The sequence below is a fragment of the Rhincodon typus genome, chromosome 18 (genome assembly GCF_021869965.1).
Source record: "Rhincodon typus isolate 14 chromosome 18, sRhiTyp1.1, whole genome shotgun sequence".
Classification (NCBI taxonomy): domain Eukaryota; kingdom Metazoa; phylum Chordata; class Chondrichthyes; order Orectolobiformes; family Rhincodontidae; genus Rhincodon; species Rhincodon typus.
In genome coordinates this window covers 37,355,270-37,376,569 of record NC_063349.1, presented here as the reverse complement: position 1 = coordinate 37,376,569, position 21,300 = coordinate 37,355,270, and the positions used below count along the sequence as shown (strand labels likewise).

General features: G+C 38.1%; 1 protein-coding gene across 4 annotated transcripts in view; it reads left to right on the top strand.

The window, feature by feature from the left end:
- lin7a (lin-7 homolog A (C. elegans)) overlaps positions 1-18,689 on the top strand; it is a 56,768-nt gene extending 38,079 nt beyond the window's left edge. The window contains exons 3-7 of one of the 4 annotated variants that reach the window (XM_048607841.1): positions 985-1,056; positions 1,131-1,202; positions 5,329-5,538; positions 6,869-7,075; positions 13,605-18,689. In XM_048607841.1, the coding sequence (XP_048463798.1) occupies positions 985-1,056; positions 1,131-1,202; positions 5,329-5,538; positions 6,869-7,075 (561 nt within the window). In that variant the 3' untranslated portion in view covers positions 13,605-18,689. Of the gene's footprint in view, positions 1-984; positions 1,057-1,130; positions 1,203-5,328; positions 5,539-6,868; positions 7,076-12,689; positions 12,790-13,604 lie in introns of those variants that run through there. The other 3 variants (XM_048607842.1, XM_020517914.2, XM_020517920.2) reach the window with 3 other exon arrangements.
- The last annotated feature ends 2,611 nt before the right edge of the window (positions 18,690-21,300 follow it).

The window sequence follows — 21,300 nt, the reverse complement described above, 5'->3', positions numbered from 1 at the left end:
GGTCCAGGGTTCAAGGCAGCCCAAAGTGTGCTGGTCGTAGCAGCCACTGTGTTCTCATTGGGGTCAGAGGTTTAGCTGGGGTGGCATAGGCCAGGAGGAGCAACAGCAACTGTGATTTCCCTTCTTTAGGTCTGAGGCATTTGATAATCTTAACACAATTTGTCACTCCCTTGCACAGTGAAACCTTTTACCATTTAATCTCTCCCACTATCCACCTTAACTCATACTTTCCCTTTTGTTCTTTACAACATTCCATCTTTCATTTCCTCGAATTTTTTCTCGTTCTGATGAAATGTTAAATGTGAAATGTTAACTCTACTTTTCTCTTCCCAGATGATGCCAGACTTGATGAGTATTTGTTTTTGTTTTAGACTTTTAACACTTGCTGTATTTTGTCTTTGATAACAAAGTGTTCTATCAGGCAAATACCCAAATACAGTTACATGTATAGAACTATGTCTATTTATCATCAGCAACTAAAAGAGCATCACCATCCTCCAGTTTCTCTCTACATTGTTTGCTTTTTATTATATCTTTTTAGTTTCTGTCTTTTTCATACTTTATTTTCTTTTCTCATTTTCTTCTTTCGCTCTATTTTTTGTACTGTCACTTTGTTTGCAGTTTCTGTTGATTATTCTTTATCTCTCAAACTAACCCTGTTCCAGAGTGCCTGTTCTGTACCTGAGATGGGAAGAGGCACTACCACACTTTAGAAACAATGTAATTCGAGAAATTGTTTTACATTCAAGAGAAAATAACATGTTATTATAGAAATTATTTCCACGTTAAGGATATCTGGTGCTGAACATCTTAATTTCCTAATTATTTGCGTATGATATCTAAACTTCTGTAATGTAAATTGAAATAAATGACAGTATAAAACCAAAACTGCTCCTTGAAAATATTTTCAAGATCTAAGCGCGATCTGTACTGCATTAAACTGTGAGTAATTAATTCTTTTCTGATTTACAAATAATTTTTCAGGTTTATCAGTACATGCATGAGACAATAACCATCAGTGGCTGCCCAGAATTCAGAGCTCGCGCAACTGCAAAGGTATGCCGTGTGGAGGTACCAGATAATGTGTTGTAATTGTGTTTTTTAATTTTGTGTACATGTGTGTATTTCAGGTGTTCGAGAGTATATATGAGAATTTAGACATCAGTGGCAGCCCAGAAGGTAGAGCCAGTGCTACTACCCAGGTAATATCTTTAATAGGACCCAGTATTCACTGATTTTTCTGATTAGATTAACAAATTCCTTTCACGGTCAATTGTACTAACTTCATTGCAATACAGCAGACAGTGCTGGATCAAAACAAAAATTAATGTGTGACGACTTGCTGTCATAACAAGACAGTGAAGTTAATTTCACACCTTTTATATAGACACACCAAATTTGATCTGGTCACTTCTGGGCTTTCCAGACATTTCTTTCATACTTTCCTGTAGCTTCATTTTGCTTTTATATTACTGATTGTATAACTTGCTTACAAATTAAACAATTGCTGAGAGAAAGGCTACCTAAATATGTACCAGTGTATTTACAAGACTCATAATTATTTTCGTAGTAAAGACAGTATGATTTGTGCACTTTTCCACCGTGATGTTCAATTTAGAAAATCAGAGAATTTGAATACCCAGTCTATATTGGAAGATGCAGATAGAACTTTAATTTTATTGTATGAAATTTTGGGGAAAGTTGTCAATCAAACACAATTGAGAATGTTAATAAGTATGGAAATCACAGTGCAAACCTCTTTTTACAATGTTGTGTGTATTGTATTAGTGCAACATTTTATTGTGCTGAAGGTGTTGCATTGACAGCCAGATATTCTGCTTCCTTCTGGGTCTGTACCTGATACTGCTTATTGTCCTAGTGTTGAGCAAAGAGTTGTTGACATTGCATTTTTTTTAGGGACATGGGATTCTGCCAGCTGTTACTTTGGTTTGTTTGCCTTGTGCACGTGTTGAGGGGCTGAGCAGAGAATTGATAAGTTGCCAGTGAGGCCAAGTTCAATGCTTTGTTTGACTCCTGATGTAGTGATGGCAGGGGTGGTGGTCAGTGCTTGTGACATGCAGTATCGCATGTGTTCTCTGGCTGTTGTAATAGTTTTGCTTGCTGTTTCTTTTCCAATAGCAGATTATTTACTATTTTGAGTGTTGAATCTGCTTAATAGCTTTTTGTTTGTAGAACTCGGGAACAAAAAACACAATCCCACCTATCAATTGTGTTATTTATTTTTTATGTCCTTCCTTGAGCATTCGTTATTCTCTTATTTTTTTTTTATTCACTCACGGTGTCACTGGCTGGCCAGTATTTATTGCCCATCCCTAGTTGCCCTTGAGAGGGTGGTGGAAAGCTGCTACCTTAAGCCATTGCAGTCCAGGTTCTTTAGGTGGATCCACAATGCCATTCTGTTTGGAATTCCAGAACTTTGACCCAAAGATAATGAAGGAACGGCGATATATTTCCAAGTCAGGATGGTGATTGGTGTGCAGGGGAAGTAGCAGGTGGTGGTGCTCCCATGTATATGCTACCATTGTCTTTCTATCTGGAAGTGGGTTTGAAAGGTGCTGTCTCAGGATCTTTGGTGAATTTCTCCAGTGCATCTTATAGATGGTACACACTGCTGCTGCGTGTCAGTGGTGGAGGGAGTGGATGTTTGTGAATGTGGTGCTAGTCAAGAGGATGCTTTGTCCTGGATGGTGTTAAGTTTCTAGGGTGTTGTTGGACTTGCACTCATCCAGGCAAGTGTGGAGTATTCCATCACACTCCTGATCTGTGCCTTGTAGGTAGTTGATGACCCTGGGGATTCAGGAAATGAGTTGCTCACTGCAGGATTCCTAGTTTCTGTAGCCACTGTATTTATATGGTGAGTCCAATTGAGTTTCTGGTCACTGGTAACTCCCAGGATGTTGATAGTGGGGGATTCAGTGATTGTAACATCATTGACTCTCAAGGGCAGTGTGGTTAGATTCTCTCTTGTTGGAGATGGTCATTGCATTACTTGCCACTTTTTATGCCAAGCCTAGATATTGTCCAGGTCTTGTTGCATTTGGACATGGGGGTCCTTCAGTGTCTGAAGAGTCACGAATGGTACTCAACATTGTGCAATCATTAGTGAACATCCCCACTTCTGACCTTATGATGGCTAGACAGGGTAAATGCTGGGAATGTTCCCCGTTATGGTAGAGTCTTGGACCAAACGGCATAGTCTCAGAATAAAGGGGTGCCAATTTAAGACTAAAATGAGGAGAAATTCTTCTGAGGTTTGAGAGTCTTTGCAACTCCTTGCCACAGAGAGCTGTGTGGGCAGAGGTCTTCTGTATATGTAAGGCTGAGATACCTTCATGATCAGCAGGGGAATCAGGGTAACGGAGAAAATGCAGGAATGTCGGATCAGCCATAATCCCTCTTTTAATTCATTCACTAGATATGGGCATCGCTGGCTAGGCCAGCATTAATGCCCTTGCTTAATTGCCCAGAGGGTAGCTAAGAGTCATATTGCTGTAGATCTGGAGTCACATGTAGGCCAGCCCAGGTGAAGACGGGAGTTTGCTTCCCTAAAGGACATTAGTAAACCAGATGGGTTTTTCTGATAATCAACAATGCTTTCATGGTCATCATTAGATTGTTAATTACACATTTTTATTAAATTCAAACTTTGTCATCTACCATAGTAGGATTTGAACCCAAATCCCCAGAACATTCCCTGTGTCTTTGGATTAATAGTCGCATAATAATATCACTAGGCCATTGCCTCCCCCTTAATTGAATGGTAGAGCAGGCTTGAGGGGCAAAACAGCCCACTCCTGTTCCTATTTCTTATGGTCTTCTGGTTGAGGGAAGGTTATTAATGAAGCAGCTAACGATGATTCAGCCTAAGACTCTATTCTGAGGAACTTCTACAGAGGTGTCCAGGAGTTAAGATGACTGACCTCCAACAGCCACAGTCATCTTCCTACATGCTTGGTATGACTCCAATCAGTGGAGAGTTTGCTCATGATTCCTATTGATTTCAGTTTTGTGAGGGTCCTTGATGCCACACTCAGTCAACTGCTGCCTTGCTGTCAAGGGCTGTCACTCTCACTTCTGTACTGAGACATGTCTCTGTACTAGATCTAATCCACCTAAAAGATGATCTCTCCATTGTTCTCCATTGATGCCAATGTCAGTTATCACGAGACATTGCTTTTCATTTAGCCATGTCACGTGGTGAAATCAGTACAAAGCAGGGAACTGAAAAATAAGGCTCAGTTCTGAATTTGTGAGCATTATCTGATGGAAAGACAGGGCCCATGCTATTGACACCTCCTGGCCTTTGAAATTGTATCTTGTTTCGCTCTTGCATATCTACCATATCTATCAATGCATTGCAGGAATGTAGATAATGAAGTTCTCTTAGATTTTCTCTTAGATTTCAAGACTAGAGGGCATATTATTAAGGTGAGAGGAGAAAGATTTAAAACAGACATGGGACGGTTTTTTTACGCAGTGGTTTGTGTGTGGAATGAACTTCCAGTGGATGTGGTGGATGTGGGTACAGTTACAGCGTTCAGACAACATTTAGATACAGGTGTGAATAAGAAATGTTTAGAGGGATATGGACGAGTGCAGGCAGGTGAGACTAGTTTAGTTTGGGATTATGGTCAGCATGGGCTGGTTGGATTGAAGGGTCTGTTTTGATGCTGTATGACTCTATACGAAAGGCCTTTCTGGCTCAGTCATTTAAGGCATAATTAATTTATTTGTAAACTTAGACATTTACCAGCAACTGAAGGCACATTGTTTGATTGAACAGCAGTGAGAGTCAATATTATTCAAAGTGCTATTGTAATGCAGTGGTAGTGTCTCTGTGTCTGGACTGGGTAGGCTTGGATTCAAGTCTCACCTGCTCTAGAAGTGTGTCCTAGCATCTCTAAACATGAGTAAATATCTACCCACTGTCCCAAAACCAACAGTATTTTCCCTGTGTAGCTTTATACATTTGTAACCTGAATAATCAGATGAATGAAAAAGCCTGAGTCTCACATAACTCAGGTGAGGTCTTCAGTCAGTTTTATGGCCTATGAAAGTTGACATACATTTTGATTTCTACTGTTTCCGAACTTTCTAGTAAAAAATACAGAAATATTTTATCCTCATTTCAAGTCAAAAATATTGAACTTGTCACAGGCCAAGTTTAAAAGTACTAACCATTGTTTCAAAATGTTAAATGATGGCAATATACAGAGGTGAAAATATGGATGTAGGTTGTGTATTACAGCAAAATTCAATATTTGATTTTATTTCTGTGAACCTGAGTTTAAAATATTTTTTTGTTAGGCCACTGTTGCTGCTTTTGCTGCAAGTGAAGGTCATTCCCATCCCCGGGTTGTGGAGTTACCAAAAACTGAAGAAGGCCTTGGTTTTAATGTGATGGGTGGAAAGGAGCAAAATTCACCAATCTACATCTCTCGTATTATCCCTGGAGGTGTTGCCGATAGACATGGGGGCTTAAAGCGTGGTGATCAATTATTGTCTGTCAATGGAGTGGTAAGTCAATGACCAAAGTCAGTTAAAGTGGACCTTTACACTTGAGTCATGAGTTTTTTTGGAATAATTTCAAATGTAAAAAACCTCTCTTGTACTACTTACATTGCTATTCCATTTAATTCATCAGCAAATTTTACGTTACCAGAAATATCCATAATTTTGGAGTAGTGTGAAAGAAGGGCTGAACATAGTCATCTGTGGAGTTCTATTTAGCAGTTGTCTTCCAACAAGAATTTTCATTCTATTTAGTGTTATCCACTGTTTTTGATGCTAATGCTTAAGATTTGTTAATTTAAAATTAAGAAAGACAAACATAGGGCTGAATATATCACTGAGCAACTTGTTGATTTAACTAGAAATTCAGTATCATTAATTGGAGCAAAAACAACAAATGGCATTTAACATAAAGCAAATTGTTTTCAAGGTGTTACAGGAAAGTGACCAAATCGATATTGAAGTTGAAAGTTGTGAATATTATTCAACCCCAAAGGTCACTCTGCAATCCAAGGGCTAGTAGCTTGGTTTAAAATTCCAAAAGTAGAGTGCACAATCCTTTTCCGTGGCTATTGTATTAAAGTGTAACAAAACCAGAATGAAGACTATATAAATCCTGCATAGAACAATTTTTCAAAAATGGTTAATGGTAGGAATGTGGTCCAGAATTTAGTCATGGTAACTTTTTTCTAGTCTGTTGGTTCTTGTTGAGTGCATTGTATCGTGTCATGCTATTTTTTTTTGAAACCTTTGTTTTTAACCTGTTTTCAAAAATAAGTGATAGCAAAAAGATTTTTTTTTTCTTTTTGTGCCTTCACAGTAATATTCTGAGTTGATTTGCTGGCATTCCTATTCTCAAAGCTCAAGAGTTTTGTCAAGGATTTGCTTTTCATTACAGTAATGCAATTTTCTTCAGCTTCATATTGGCTTCACATTAAACATCAATACGGTGCTAAATGATCGAAATGAAAGTAATTTTTACAAGGGACTGCCAACATTTTTGAAATTTATATATTTTCCAATGGGAACAAATGTGTTTGCTTCAGGCCATCCTTGAAATTAAATTACTTTTTCCTCCTTGCTCTTCTGCTTACTCTATGCCATTGTCAAGGCGCGAAACTGCGATTGCCAAGGATATAGCTGTAAAATTTCCCTACTTCGGGCCAGAAGATTTGTGTTCAAGCCCCACCTGTGACAGATATGTGTAATAAAATCTCCAAACAGGTTGATTAAAATAATCATAGCCGTGAATTTACAATACTTCACAAAGGTGCAGAGTAGATTTTTTTGGATTTTGTTTTGCAGTGTAGGGAATAAAATGTATTGATCATTTCAGAGTGTTGAAGGGGAACACCATGAGAAAGCAGTTGAATTACTGAAGGCTGCTCAGAACAGTGTTAAACTGGTCGTTCGATACACGCCAAAGGTATTGGAGGAAATGGAAGCAAGATTTGAGAAGCTGCGAACTGCCCGACGCAGACAACAACAACAACTTCTGCTCCAACAGCAACAGCAGCAAGTTCAACAAAATCATATGTCATAGGTGAGAATATTTATCTTGATTTCACGAGACTGCTTAACTTGGGACTTTAGATGTATTGACATTCACCACAGCATCTGACGATGTTGATGTAGTAACTATGCACGTATTTTCAAGAAAACAAGTTTATTTCTCCAAAGCATAGAGTCCAGTACACCAGAAGTACACACATTGACTCAATTGCAACTTTTTTATACTCTTAGCATGGATCAAAAACCATCAAATTACTAAATCTATCACTAATTTCCAGCATTCTCAATTTACATAGCCTCACATGCAACATTAATGCATGCTCAGACTTCGATAGATAGTTTTTCAATATCTATTTTGGTCAGGGGATCAGTTATCAAATGCAATTGTGAGACACAGTGCGTGTTTCTACATTGGAACTATATGGATACTTAATATTTACTTGTGCAATGCCCATTATCCCAGACTTCAGTAGAGATTCAAGTCCTCGATCTTGCATACAATTCTTATTACAAGTAGAATTGAACATAAATGTAAGGCTGTTGTGCTTCACTTATACAATGCATCAGTGAGACAACATTTTGAATACTGTGCAGTTTTGGTCTCCTTATTTAAGAAAGGTGGAAATGCATTTGACAGGGTTCAGAAGAGGTTTACTAAATTGATACATGGAATATATAGGTTGTCTTATGAGGAGAGGTTGGATAGGCTGAGCTCATTTCCCTTGGAATTTAGAAGAGGGGTGACTTGATTGAAATTTCAAAGATCCTTCATGGTCTTGACAGAATGGATGTAGAAAAAGTGCCTCTCGTGGGTTAGTTCAAAACAAGGGGGCACTATTTTAAAATGAGGTCTTGCTCTTTTAGAACAGGGATGTTTTTTTTCTTGTCAGAGGGTTGTGTGACTTTGGAAATCTCTTCTTCAGAATGCAATTGACACAGGTTGTAGAATATTTTGAAGGTAGAGTTAAGTAGATTCTTGTTAGGCAAGGGAATCAAAGGTAATTGGGGTAGATGGAAACATGGAATTTGAAACACAAATCAGCCAAGATCTTATTGAATGGTGGAGCAGACTCAAGGGGCAAAATGGTTGTCTTCTGCTCCTATTATTTGTTTATATATGTTTTACAATCTTCAAGCGAAGTCATTGCTCACATGATTCCCATATTCACTTAGCTCTGTTCTGTGCCATATTCTCACATCTAGCATCCATCTTTCATTAACAAGGATGCCGATATTAGGGAAAATATTAGGAAAGTTAAGATTGGATTGCTTAAGGAGAATGTGCCACTGTACCCTACCATGTTAACACTGCTGCCTCACAGCACCGGGGTCCCTGGTCCGATTCCAGCCTCAGGTGTCTGACTGTGTGGAGTTTGCACACTCTCCTCGTGTCTGCTTGAGTTTGCTCTGGTTTCCTCCCACCGTCTGTAGATGGGCAGGTTAGGTGGATTGGCCATGCTAAGCTGCCCATCATGTCCAGGGATGTGCAGGCTGGGTGAGTTAGCCATTGGAAATGCAGGGTTACAGGAATAGCATAGCAGATGCTGGTCAGGGTGGGCTGCTCTTCGGAGAGTTGGTTTGGACCTGATTATCCAAATGGCCTTCTTTCACACTGTAGGGATTCTATGAGAATGTATGCTTCTTGAAAGAGGTGATGGCTTGGGGAGAAATCAAAAACCAAATTAATTTGCTTAGGTCTAAGAAACAATAGAAATGTCATTATACCACTGGATGTATTGTGTAGGATGCCAATTCATGGAGAAGAACAAAAGGTGCAAATTTGCAAGGAAAATAGAGGTGCAAAAACTTTAAAGCCACGGTAATGGTGGAGTTCAGTTATCCTAATAGACACTGGAATAGTGTTACTGACAAGACCAGAGGTGGAGAAGAGCTTCTGAAATGTGTTCAGGAATATTTTCTTAACTAATACATTCAGGTCCAACAAAGGACGCATTGCTGAATCTGGTCCTGAGGATGTTATGGGCTAAGGACAGCAAGTGCCAGCAGGGTAAGAAAAAATCAAAGCTAATAAGTCGACTGGGATCTAAGCTAGAGTAAAGTATTGAATTGGAAGGGAGGCAATTTTAGCACATTGAAAAAAAAACTGCTGAGTAAATTGGAATGTAAGATTGGCAGGAAAATGTGTAACAGCACTGTCAGGCTGCATTCTCAAAGGGGAAGGTTGGATATGTAAAATCAAAAGAGCCCTAAATGACAAAAAAGTGCTGGAGAGTAAGATAAAGTAGTAAAAGGGTACTTTTGCTAGACGTCAGAATCTGATAACAAGTGAAAATGGGAAATTCAGAAAGCCAATGCAAAAGCAAGTAAAGGAACCCAAAAATTTGAGAAGATAATGGGAGTTAACAAAAAAGGAAATCCAAAACATATTAATTGAAATATAACAAAAATAAAGGGGTTGTAAGGGGAGAGAGAAAATTAGTTCTGTACCAAAAAAGAGGCTCTAAGCATTGAGGTACAGGTCATACTGACATACCTAATGAATACTTTACTTTGGTTTTGTGTTTACCAAGAAAGAAGGTGCTGCTGGAGTCATTGTGAAAGACAGCTTAGTTGAGATACCAAATGAGTTAAAAATTAATGAAGAAAAGGTGGTAGAAAAGTTGGCTGTGATTAAAATTAATAAGTCACCAAGATCAAATGGAATGCATATCTAAGAATACCAAGGGAAGCAAGGGTGAAAATTGTAGAGGTCCTGGATATAATCTTTTAAATTCTCCTTTGATACATAGGTGGTTTCAGAGCACTGGAGAATTGCAAATGTTGCACCTTAATTTAAAAAAAGGATGTAAAAATATATGCAGTGTCCATAGTTTAGTCAATTTAACCTTGGGAGTGGGAAAACATTTGGAAATGATAAACCAAGATAAAATTAGTGTCTCTCAAGTTATGTATAACCAATCATCGCTCTGTCTAAAGCAGATAATTGCCTATGGTTCATTGTTGATTATGGCTAACCATCCTACCACTGTTGAGTCAAATTCCAGAAATTCTTCTTAAAAGCACTGTGGGTATACTAACAACATGTGGAACACAACAGTTCAAAATAGTGGCTGACCACCATCTTCTCATGGGCAATTAATGATAGACAATAAATACTGACCCTGCTAGTGATGCTCACCTAACATGAACAGTTTTTTTTGAAAAATGAGATTCACTTAGATCCCTTTATTCCGAATCACTACCTACACTGTTAAAACAGGCAGTTTTATAGAGCATTTCTAAGTATAGTACTAGAATACATACTCTGCAGTGCCTTAGAACTCAATCAAATGTGTTGTTCTCAATAGTTTTGCTTGAGTTCAAATGAATCACGCACATAGAGATTATCTCAATATAAATCCTGCAAACAATAATCATTCCCAGTACCAGTCACAGCTGGTCAAGTTGGACACTGAATTTAGTACAGTGTTATGTGCATTTTAAATATGTCAAGTTCGTTAAACAGAATTGTTATGCTATCTATATTAAAACTGTGCCCTAGTTGAATAATTTTGTATCACATTGTTAAATGTACATGTAAATTAATAATAATTTGAATCTAAATCTTGCCAGAGGTTGACAACATTTATTTTCTGGCCTACATAAGTCATCACTATTCCACCATGTAAATTATTTTATATTTAGTGTTTAATTCTTAATCCAGCTAGTGCTAATTATTTGCAATTATCATTGCAGACGACTTACATTTTGTGACTTTGAAATGTATTTTCCTGTTAATGTTTTCTGTAGAATAACTGGAAAAATTAGGTATTAAAACCTTCACTTAAGTTGGATCATTGAACTGTTCTGTAAAGCCTGGTGAAATTATGCTTTCAGTAACTTTCTTCCAAAATAAACTCAAAATATATGTTAATAAGGTACATCAAAACCATTTGAAATGGACTAAGAAGGTGTAATGTCAAATTTAGTGATGGTTTTAAATAGATTCTATGATATGCAGACAGAGATTATGGAGAAATGAGGAATTTTAATAACATAATATCTTATTGAACAGGAAGTTGTAACATATAATTACATCACTTTTTTGTGTTGGGAGAACTTAGCCCTATTCAATGTCTCTGTGCATTGGGTGACCCATGAACAAATCATAGAAATGTAATGTGATACTGTAAGCTGATAGGAAGGAAGGTAATACGGATGCTTTATTGCAAGAGTGCTGGAGTACAAGAGAAAGTAAGCCTTGTTGTAACTGTAATTAAAAACAAAAAATTCTGTGGAAACTCAACAGGTTTGATAGCATCTATTGAGAGAGAAATAGAGCTAACATTTCATGTCCAATATGACTTCTTTAGAGCCCTGTTGCTGTAATTGTGAATGTCTATGGTGAGAACTTAGTTAGTGTGTACTGTGTTAGTCTCCTTACCCAAGGAAGGATGTTTTTTCTTAAAGGCAATGCAAAGAAAATTCACTAGATGAATTCCTGGCTTGCAAGGGCTTTTCTATTAAAAGAGATGAATTGAATGAATCTCTACCTTGTGAAATTTAGAAGAGGAAGGAGTGATTGCAGATGTTTGGGAGGGTAGAAACAGAGAAACTGTGTTTCCTGGCTAGAGAGTCTAAAACTAGGGGTCATAGTTTCAGTACAATGGGTTGAGCATTTAGAACTGACATGAGTTTTTTTTTGGGGTAACACGATGTAGAGCTGGATGAACACAGCAGGCCAAGCAGCATCAGAGGAGCAGGAAAGCTGACGTTTCGGGTTGACCTTCTTCAGAAAAGTTTTTTTTTTCACTTGTTGATGAACCTTTGGAATTGCTCACCCCAGAAGACTGCAAATGATCTGATTGAGTGCATTCAAAACTAAAATTGGAATATTTTTTGAATACTGAGGTGTTGAAAGGACAGGAAAGTGGACCTGATGTAGAAATTCAGCTATGGTCTATTTAGACTAGGCCCAAGGGACTATAAAGCCTTCTCCTTTTACCCCTTCTCCAATTGGATGTTTAAGATGTTGGTTCCAATCTGGCTCAAAGACAGAAAGGTGACTATCTCCACTTTTGAGACCTGCATTTTTCTTCTATTTGGGAACTGAACAGTTGCAGAGCTGTGCATTTCTGTCAGGGGTCACCACATTGCCCAATTAGGAGGGCAGCCCTTTGAATGTGGAAGATGGGCATCAGGGTTCACCAAGTTCTCTCTCATGTGATAATGGTCTCACCTACCCCGCGTGAAAAAGTAGCAACAGCGGGGAAGTGATCATTCGTTGGCTGCTTATGTGGTTCATTTTACTTCTGAGCAGAAGTGTTAGCCTCCCCCAGTCACTGTTAAATCGTCATGGTAGCACAAAAGTGTTGGGCACTTCACACACCCAAACTCCCTTCCACTCCCAGTAATTTACTAGCCCTTTGTGTGTCCAAACTGAAACCTAGTGGGCTGGTAAAATTCAGTCTGATATGTTGACCTTTACTCCGTAATGACACTTCCACCTCAATTAGATGGTCATGGATTCAAGCCCCACTATAGGAACTTGAACGTATTATCCAACCTGGTACCTCAGTGCAGTACTGAGGAAAACTTGCATTGTTGCAGGTGCTGTCTTTTGAATGAGGCTTTAAAGTGAGAAGGAGGCAGTTCTGAGGAAGGGTCACCGGATCCGAAACGTTAACTCTGATCTTTTCTTACAGATGCTGCCAGACCTGCTGATCTTTTTCAGCAACTTCTGTTTTTGTCCCTCCTAACCCCTCAGATGGATTTAAAAGAGCCTGTGGCAGAGCATCAGTGGAGTAGTTCCAGTGTTGTGGCCAATACTTCTCCCTCAACTAACACAAAATAAATTATGATCATGAATTTCTTTGATTCTATGCAAATTGACTGCTACATTATCCTACATCACATGAGAAATTAAACTTCAAGACAAAATGTGGAATGTTTCAGGGCATCCTGAGAGGATGAACAGGACTGCATAAATTTGAATGCTCTTTTTCTCTTCCTTTAAGCTTTGCAATGCTTTCAGCTACCTTGGGAGGGATGGGAAATCAGCCAGAATTTCCACTTCTGCTCAGTACACCATCCTTGAGAGCAAACCATATTTAAAAATTGTTATAAATGTAAGCATTATTAGATTACTTTAGAGACAAATTACACTGATGTGGATTATTTCAATCTAGGTGGGTGGCATGGTGGCTCAGTGGTTAGCACTGCAGCCTGTTAGTGCTAAGGACTTGGGTTTGATTCCCACCTCCATCTGTGTGGCGGGTGCACGTTTTCCCTGTGTCTGTGTGGGTTTCCTCTGGGTACTCTGTTTTTTTCCCCACAGTCTGAAGATATGAGGTTAGGTGTATTGGCCATGCTAAATTGCCCATTGCGTGAAGGCTAGGTGGATTAGCCATGGGAAATGCAGGGGTACAGGGATTGCTGTTCAGAGGGTCAGTGCAAACCCGATGGGCCGAATGGCCTGGTTCCACACAGTAGTGATTCTCTGAGTATTGTTGAAACCTGGAAAATAACATTTAACTTGATGACAAATTCAGCCAATTGAAATCCTTTTGGAAAAAACAGTGCTGCTTTCAGATTTTGTCCTTTTGTTTTTCTATTCTCAGATTTGTCAAGATAAATCTTCTAGGCACCAAGTTCGAATGAAACCTTGTCCACTTAGAGCTATTTGCCATCCAAGAAGACTGTTACAAATTGTTGATATTGCTGTGGGGGATGCAAAATGTTAAGATAGAACATTTGTGATAATTGTAGATAAATCAAATGCCAGATACTGTGTACATCATGTTGTAAATTATTGTGAAGTTTTAGCTAAGCTTATTGCAGCTTAGATCAAAATGGTGCAAGGTTTTTTGAAAAGTAATAGAACACAAGTATTAAGAGTCATAGTAAGTAAGTGTTACAATTTTTTTCAATAACATTCTATTTCATTGCACCGTAACATACAGAATTTGGATAGAGCTGTTCAGGATTTTAAAGTCATTCATATTGGTTCACAATTTTTATCTACAAGAAGATTGCATTCTTATAAAAATAACCTTAAGCAAATGGTATTTCTCAAAGCAGCATTAAAGAGATATCATATTTTAAAATTATTCTTCTTTTTCTAATGCACAATAGAAGATTTTATTTTTCCAATTAATTATTTTAAATTAAAACCTTGTGCCTAATCATAAAAGCCAAGTTGTAGTTAGCTTTGTGGAAAGTGTTTAGATACATAGTTAAATGCTGTTTGAAGGAAGAAGAGCTTATCATATTGAATGACTGGATAAAGTGAGACCATCCTGTTTCTGGTTATGTAGCCTGCTGTATTGCAATATTACCAGCCTTTTCTTCTGCTGATTGAAATATATGGAGTCCAAGTGGTAGAAAGCTCATCAAGGAGATTCCTTGCACTTGTCGTTCATATCACTATCTTCAATTTCATTTGAATCCTGACCTTATTTCCTTCTATCTCGTCTCACTTCAACTGAATTGCAGTGGCTGCCAGTGATATGGGTTGTGAAGGTTGAATTGCAACAAAATAAAACATCTGTAGGCCAAGCACATGACCACTGGTGAAACTTTGTATCATTGATAGATAGGTAATGGAAGCTGTACTTGGTGGTTATAGGGGGAAAGCTGATCCAAAAAATCATCCGTATGCTCAGAACTATCTATCAGTGGTTCTTAAAGTCAGAGAAAAGTGTTCACAAAGAGTATTTAGAAGTAGTGATGAAGAAATGCACTAACCAATTTGCTGTCTTCCATAAAATGGCAGCTGCAGAGGTTTAGCTGATTTTGCATTCCTCTGCTTCATTACCCTTTTTTTTATTTTTCTACCTGTAGGGTACTAATTGAGAACTAACTAGATACTTATATCAAGAAATTATATTTTTGTTCAACTTGACATCTATGACTGTTTCACAATAATGTGCACCAGACAGCTGCACTGGTGGTTTTTACCAAGCAATTTTATTTGATAATTCCATAACTACATCTAAATTGAGAGAGATTGGTTGAGGAGGAAAGAAAAGGAGATAGAAGGTGAGAATTGAGAGAGAGACAGACAGAGGGATGGCAAGGGGAATTAGGGTGAGGAAAGGGAGAGAGGTGAGGAAGGAGAGGGTGAGAAAGGAAGGACAGGAGGGAGAGAGAGGGCGAGAAGTGATAGAGAGGAAGACGAGGAGAGAGTGGGCCAAGACTGAAATGGTGAGGAGAGAGAGTGGTAGGAGTTGGGGCGAGGGCGGTGTGTGAGGAGAGAGGGAGATGAGAAGAGCCAGAGTTGGTGTGGTAAAGGGGGTGTGGGCAGGGGGAATGTGAGGTAGCAAAGCAAGGAAGAAGAGAGTGAAGGCAAGGTGCCAGAGAGAAGAGAAGAGGAGGAAAAGTGCAGACAGAGAGACAGGGATGCTCAGGAGAAGAGAGAGAGAGAGAAAAGGCCAGGTAATGTGAGGGTGAGGAGACAAGAGGGAGAAAGAACATGGGATGGTGAGGGTCAAGAGCAAGAGGGTTAGGGAGGAATGAGATGGCAATGAGATAATTTCTTGTCCCTTCTGCAGCCCTTTTCTCAATCTTCTCCTACCCACTCCCAACCTCTCTCTCACTTGCCCATGCCTATCAAAAACATCACTGTCACACCCCTCCCAAGTCTTCAACTCACCTCTCTTCACCCCTCATGGTCTGTCTACTCCCATCTACTACCAACACAATCAAGTTTCTGTGATCACTATTTTCATGCTTATTAGGTTAACTTTTTTTCTTCTATTGTAAGGGCATTTGACTAAAAGCACATGCGCAAGTTTGGGAAAAGAAGGATAATGCACATACATCAAGGTATCAGCAAATGTGGACTTTGCAAAGCTATATTTCTAAAGTATTTTCAGAGGCTAGAAAAATTTATGTGTTTTAATTTCTGATTTTATGTATCATTTTAAATGCAACTATAAATAGAAATTTTTCTGTTTGATGTTATAAAGATAAAAGATTTTTGTCCCAGTCATTTTGATTGGCCTTTCCTTTACTAAAGCATGATTAATCAGCAATTCATGTTTTTGGCCTGAAGGAACAATCAGTCTTTCAATAGTTATGGAAAAGATTATCATCTTATTACTGTTGCATGTGATTTGTGAAACTTTTAATGCAAACCTGCTCTTAAATATCTCAATTTGAGGTAAAATTTTGTAGTGTTTTTGGTATGTTGATTTCATGTTATGATAAAACTTTGGACAGTTATTACAAATAATGTTTTTATTTTCTAAAAGTGTTAGACTCTGTTGTAGCCCTGCTTATGTGCTTGTATCCGTATTCTTTCATTTCTATTAGGGTAAGCATCCTACCTCTTTAGTTATCCTGTGTGTCAGGAATTTCATTGCACTAAATACATTGTATTTTATATGCATGCCAATGACACATAAATAGCAATGGACTTAATTTCTAAATCAGCTTAAAACTCCATTAGTAATGCTGATTCATCAAATAGGCAAAACTAATGGAGCCGATGAATGCCCTGTTGAACTGCCACAGCCAGGAATAAATCATCTAGAATTGTGCAATACCTTGAGACCAATTTCTGGAGCAAGTCTCTACCAAAATCTGCAGCATGTGAATGAGGCATGTCTCTCCAATGTTTGGGGATCTCATTTTTAATATTTTATGAAACTCAGCTACGTTAATATTGTATGAAGCAGTGCTAAGCCAGTGTTATTTTATTGACAAAATTGTGCACCTTTAAAATGAGCAAAAATAGCTCACTGTGCTCAGCATCTCAATTCTGAGAAGAACTGCTACTCACTACCTGTCTCACAGTTAGTGCAAGACCTTTGAATGAGATTCTCAGAATTCTAGGATTATTTGTGCTGGAGAAGGAAAACCTCATTGGAGCTACTTAATTATTCAAGTGTCTTAGATAATCAATAACTGATTCATAATGTGACCAAGACTACCACAAATTTTGGAGCCTAGGGTTATTTGCTTAAGCTTAGATAATGACAGTGTCCTAGAAATTGGATTCGACTACTTTCTATGGTGTGTGTTGAAAAGATGAAACTCACTATTCAGAGAAGCAGTAGTAAATTGATGGAGAATCAGACAGGTAGATGAAGGTTCGGGTGATTGGCAATGGTAGAAAATGGATTGCAATTGTTTTTTAGTGTCCTTAGTATATACTTCCTATTTCTCTTTCAGCTGACAATAAAGTGTTAATTTTCAAATCAAAGGTAACCATTAACAGGCTGTTGTTAATAATGATAAATGAATGTACTGACACCAATTTATTAATTCCCATATATTTTACATTTGGATGCATAACTGTTCAACTGGTCTCTGTGACCTGATATCAGTGGTGTTGCATGCAGTAATCTGCACGCATATCGTACCATGAATAATTTACGTGCAGGTAAATTGTACAGTGTTTGAAATATGAAGCAATTAAAACTACATGTGAATAGAGAATAGAAATCTGAGGTTACATGACACCATTCAGAATCAGACTCGGAGTTTAGATTTCAACAGTTACAATGGAGAAAATGGTTATGGGAAGGAGAATTTGGATTTTTTTTAAAGCTGTTAATGGAGAAATTCTAATGCAGCTGTGTGATAGGGTTGCCAATTCCTGCTCCTGCTCAAATGAAGTTTGATTGTGTGCCATTACTTACAGTTTACAATTATTTCACTCTTATTTCACTCTTCAATGTATTTTAGCGCCTTTGCATGGAGCGTAACTCAATAAGAGTTAAGCTATCAAGCAGGGCTAAAAGAGAGTAGGAAAAATAAGTACACAAAGTAGAGTCTTCAAACCTTGAGTCTATGAACAGAATCAAGCTATCTTAAGTTGAAACTGTCTGTTACACCTTCAGGCAGAATTCTTGGACTGCTGATAAACACCGCCTGTCCAAAGACAGAATTTCTTTTTAATTTGTTTTTGTGTTCAGTGATTCCTGTTTCTTCTGCCATAATTCTTATGCTAATTTACATACTTAGATTTGATCCTTTGTTACTTTTGGGATCTTTTGCCAATTTATTTGGTAGAACATAGGAACTAAGAGCAGGAGTAGGCAATTCTGGCTCTTCAGCTTTCACCACAATTTAATACGATAATGGCTGATCTCATCTTGGCCTTAACTCCATCTTCCTGCCTGCTCCCCATAACCTTTTAACCCATTACTAATTAAAAATCTGTCTATCGCCACCTCAAATTTATTCAGTCTCCCAGTGTCTACCCCAGCTGTGGTGATGAATTCTAATGGACTTTTGAGAGAATTAATCGACCTCATGTCTATTTTAAATCTTTTGCCCTTTAGCCTAAGACTATGACTTTTCATTTTCTAGATTGCCCCACAATGGGAAATAGTTGACTTTGTGAAAACATTTCAGACCTCAGTGGCTTAGGAGGTGTAAGATTGTACTTTTGGTGGGAGCACAGGATGTTATGCGTTCCCCCTTGGAAGGAGGTTGGAGTCTACACATTATGGTCCTGCTCATGTTCAGGCTGAGTAAGCTCCAGCCATTGGGCTGGAACAGACAGCCATGGTGCAAAACTGGCTGGAACTCATGGAATCCCTACAGTGTGGAAAGAGGTCATTCAGCCCATAGATTCTGCGCCGACTCTCCAAAGAGCATGCCACCCCGACTGTATCCCCATAATTCTGCATTTACCACAGCTAGCCACCTAGCCTGCACATTCATGGACACTATAGACAATTTAGCATGGCCAATCCACCTGACACGCACATCGTTGGACTGTGGGAGGAGAACGGATCAGCTGGCAGAAACCCACAGAGACACAGGGAGAATTTGCAGACTCCGACAGATAGTCACCCAAGTCTGGAATCAAACCCAGATTCCTGGAGAAGAACAGCAGCAGTGCTAACCACTGAGCCACTGGGTTTCCCCATTTTGCTTCATTGAGTGCAGTCAAGACCTATTAAAATGTCCAGCAACACACTTTTTAGTATCCTGCCACTATGGCCATGAAATTCCATATGCTGGCTTAAACCAAGAGAGGGGCAGTTATATAATACTTCCCAAACTCAGACTGACTGAAAAACACTTACAACCAAATAATTGTTTTTTTGAAGCATGGTCACAGTTGTAATTTGTAAATCAATAAAACCAACTTAATATTATCTTGTGTCATAGTTAGAATTTAACAGTGACTGAGAGTTTCAGCCTCAAACCAGTTTATTTACCCTCTGCACTCTGACAACCTTGCCCCACAAACTTTTCTGCTCAGACTTTGGTAAGAACATGTTTGGGCAAAAGAGCAATGGAGTTTGGAGTCAAACTATGCTACAAAAATTAATCTTTAGAAAAGTTACAATTGCCAGAAAGTTGAGAAAAAGTTGGATTGGATTTGGAAAGGTGGCTGTGCTGCGGCAATGAGATATGTCTCCTTTTCAACTTAAATTAACTGGAGAAAGCCAAATAGTTTCTGATAAATTGAATGAAAGATGAATGCATTTATTTTAATATTGTGTTCATTGTGTTTTGTTGACTATAAAAACAGTGGCAATTTAGCCATCATTTGCTTGTTTAGTTCTGCTCAGACCCTAGTTTTTACAGTAAGCTATGATCTGTTTTGTTCCCTATGTACATTTGGCCAATTAAGTCTTGAAACAGTAAAAAGTACTTACAGGGCAGTGACGCAACAAACAGGAAGAAAATCAGTTTCAGTTTGCAGACCCATTATTGTTGCTAAAGTGTGAACTGTACGTCCAGGATTGAATTCCCTCTGCCACCGTAATCTAGAAGTTGCAGTCAAAATAATGCTTATTTGTGTCCTTTTAATCAATGTCTAATTACACCCCATTTCCTATCAAACTTATTAGTATATACCAAATTGTAAAATTGGACAATACCTGAAGTAAACCACTAAAATAGTTGGAAACTTAACACAAAATAAAGAAGAAAAATTCAGGAATGTCAGTCCTGTTCACTTTCTAATCAACATCATGTTAATGGCATTCATTGAAATGTTGTCACTCTCTACAATGTTCTCCCATTGAAAGTCCAAGAAAAGATGTAATGGGTCATAAATAAATAGAATGTTGTAAGTGTGATAAATTTCAGGTATTTGTTTGTTGATGGCAATAAGCCATTTAGGATTGCTGCATTGAAATAGTGTCAGTTCAATTTATGAAAGAATTATTGGAGCTTTGCCGATCTGGCAGAGGTAACATTTATGTCGTTGTGATCATAAATGAAAACAATTCAAAATGGCATAACGTTTATAGTTGCACACTTTACTTTCATGGGTTTAACTGTCCATGTCAATTGACACTGACAGTCATATGACTGAAAGTAAATTGCTGCCGATCTTGTTTGGCCAGCATAGGTGCAAATTACTAATGATGGACCCTACAGTGCAAATCAATAAATAAATGTCAAAGGACAATTTCACAGAAAAGCCTGAAGGCTGGTGGGTGCAGAGAAAGGAAATATTCATATTGGTGCAGTAGATTGAGGAAGAGAGGATTTTGCACCTGGTGGTGGCTCAATGGTGATACCTGGTCATTAAATTAGGAATTTCTATTCACCAGTACTGATGTTTCTTGAGCCGCAAACCAAAATTTATGTCGAGTAATTGATTCTGTCGTGGAAATGTTCAGAATGTTTCGTATTGCTTCCTCTAAGTCTCTTCCACAGTTTTGATATTAATTACAGTCTTAGTAGTTTTACATAACTGTGGCAGCATGTTGTATTCTTCATATTTGTAGCAGAGAGAACCATCCATATATATGTAAAATGTAATGTTTTGACATTACATTGATGTTTCAGATTGTATGAAGCAATGTCTTGCCGAGTAGAGTGTATAAACACTGCAACTTATTGAATCTTACCTGAATTATTTCAAAGTGAATATAAATTGACATGTGTTTCAAGATGATGTTGGCATTGGAATAATGTTTTACAAATCCAGCACAAATTGCAAACGTGCACATAACCAGCATTTTCTGTTTTTAATCATACAATATCAGCTTTCCTTGTCCCATCCAATCATCTAGCAATTCCTCAACTCCCTTTAAAGAGGCAATTTTGTGAATAAGATTAATTCATAACTCGTGGGTAAAAAAAGGTGTTCTTGTTTTTTATCCGCATTTACTGCCTGTCCGTCTTTGGTCTGAGATTTTGATCACAACTGAGTTGTTTGCAAGGTTACTTGAGAGGGCGCTTAAGACTAATTCACTCCAATGGTACTACAGTCTCATAATAGTCACAGACTTCTTTCTCTAAAATACTGTGGTGAACCTGTTGGGTTTTTACTAACAGTTAAGCAGTTTTCTGGTCATTTCCACTGATAATAGATATGTTGGAAATGAATTCAAG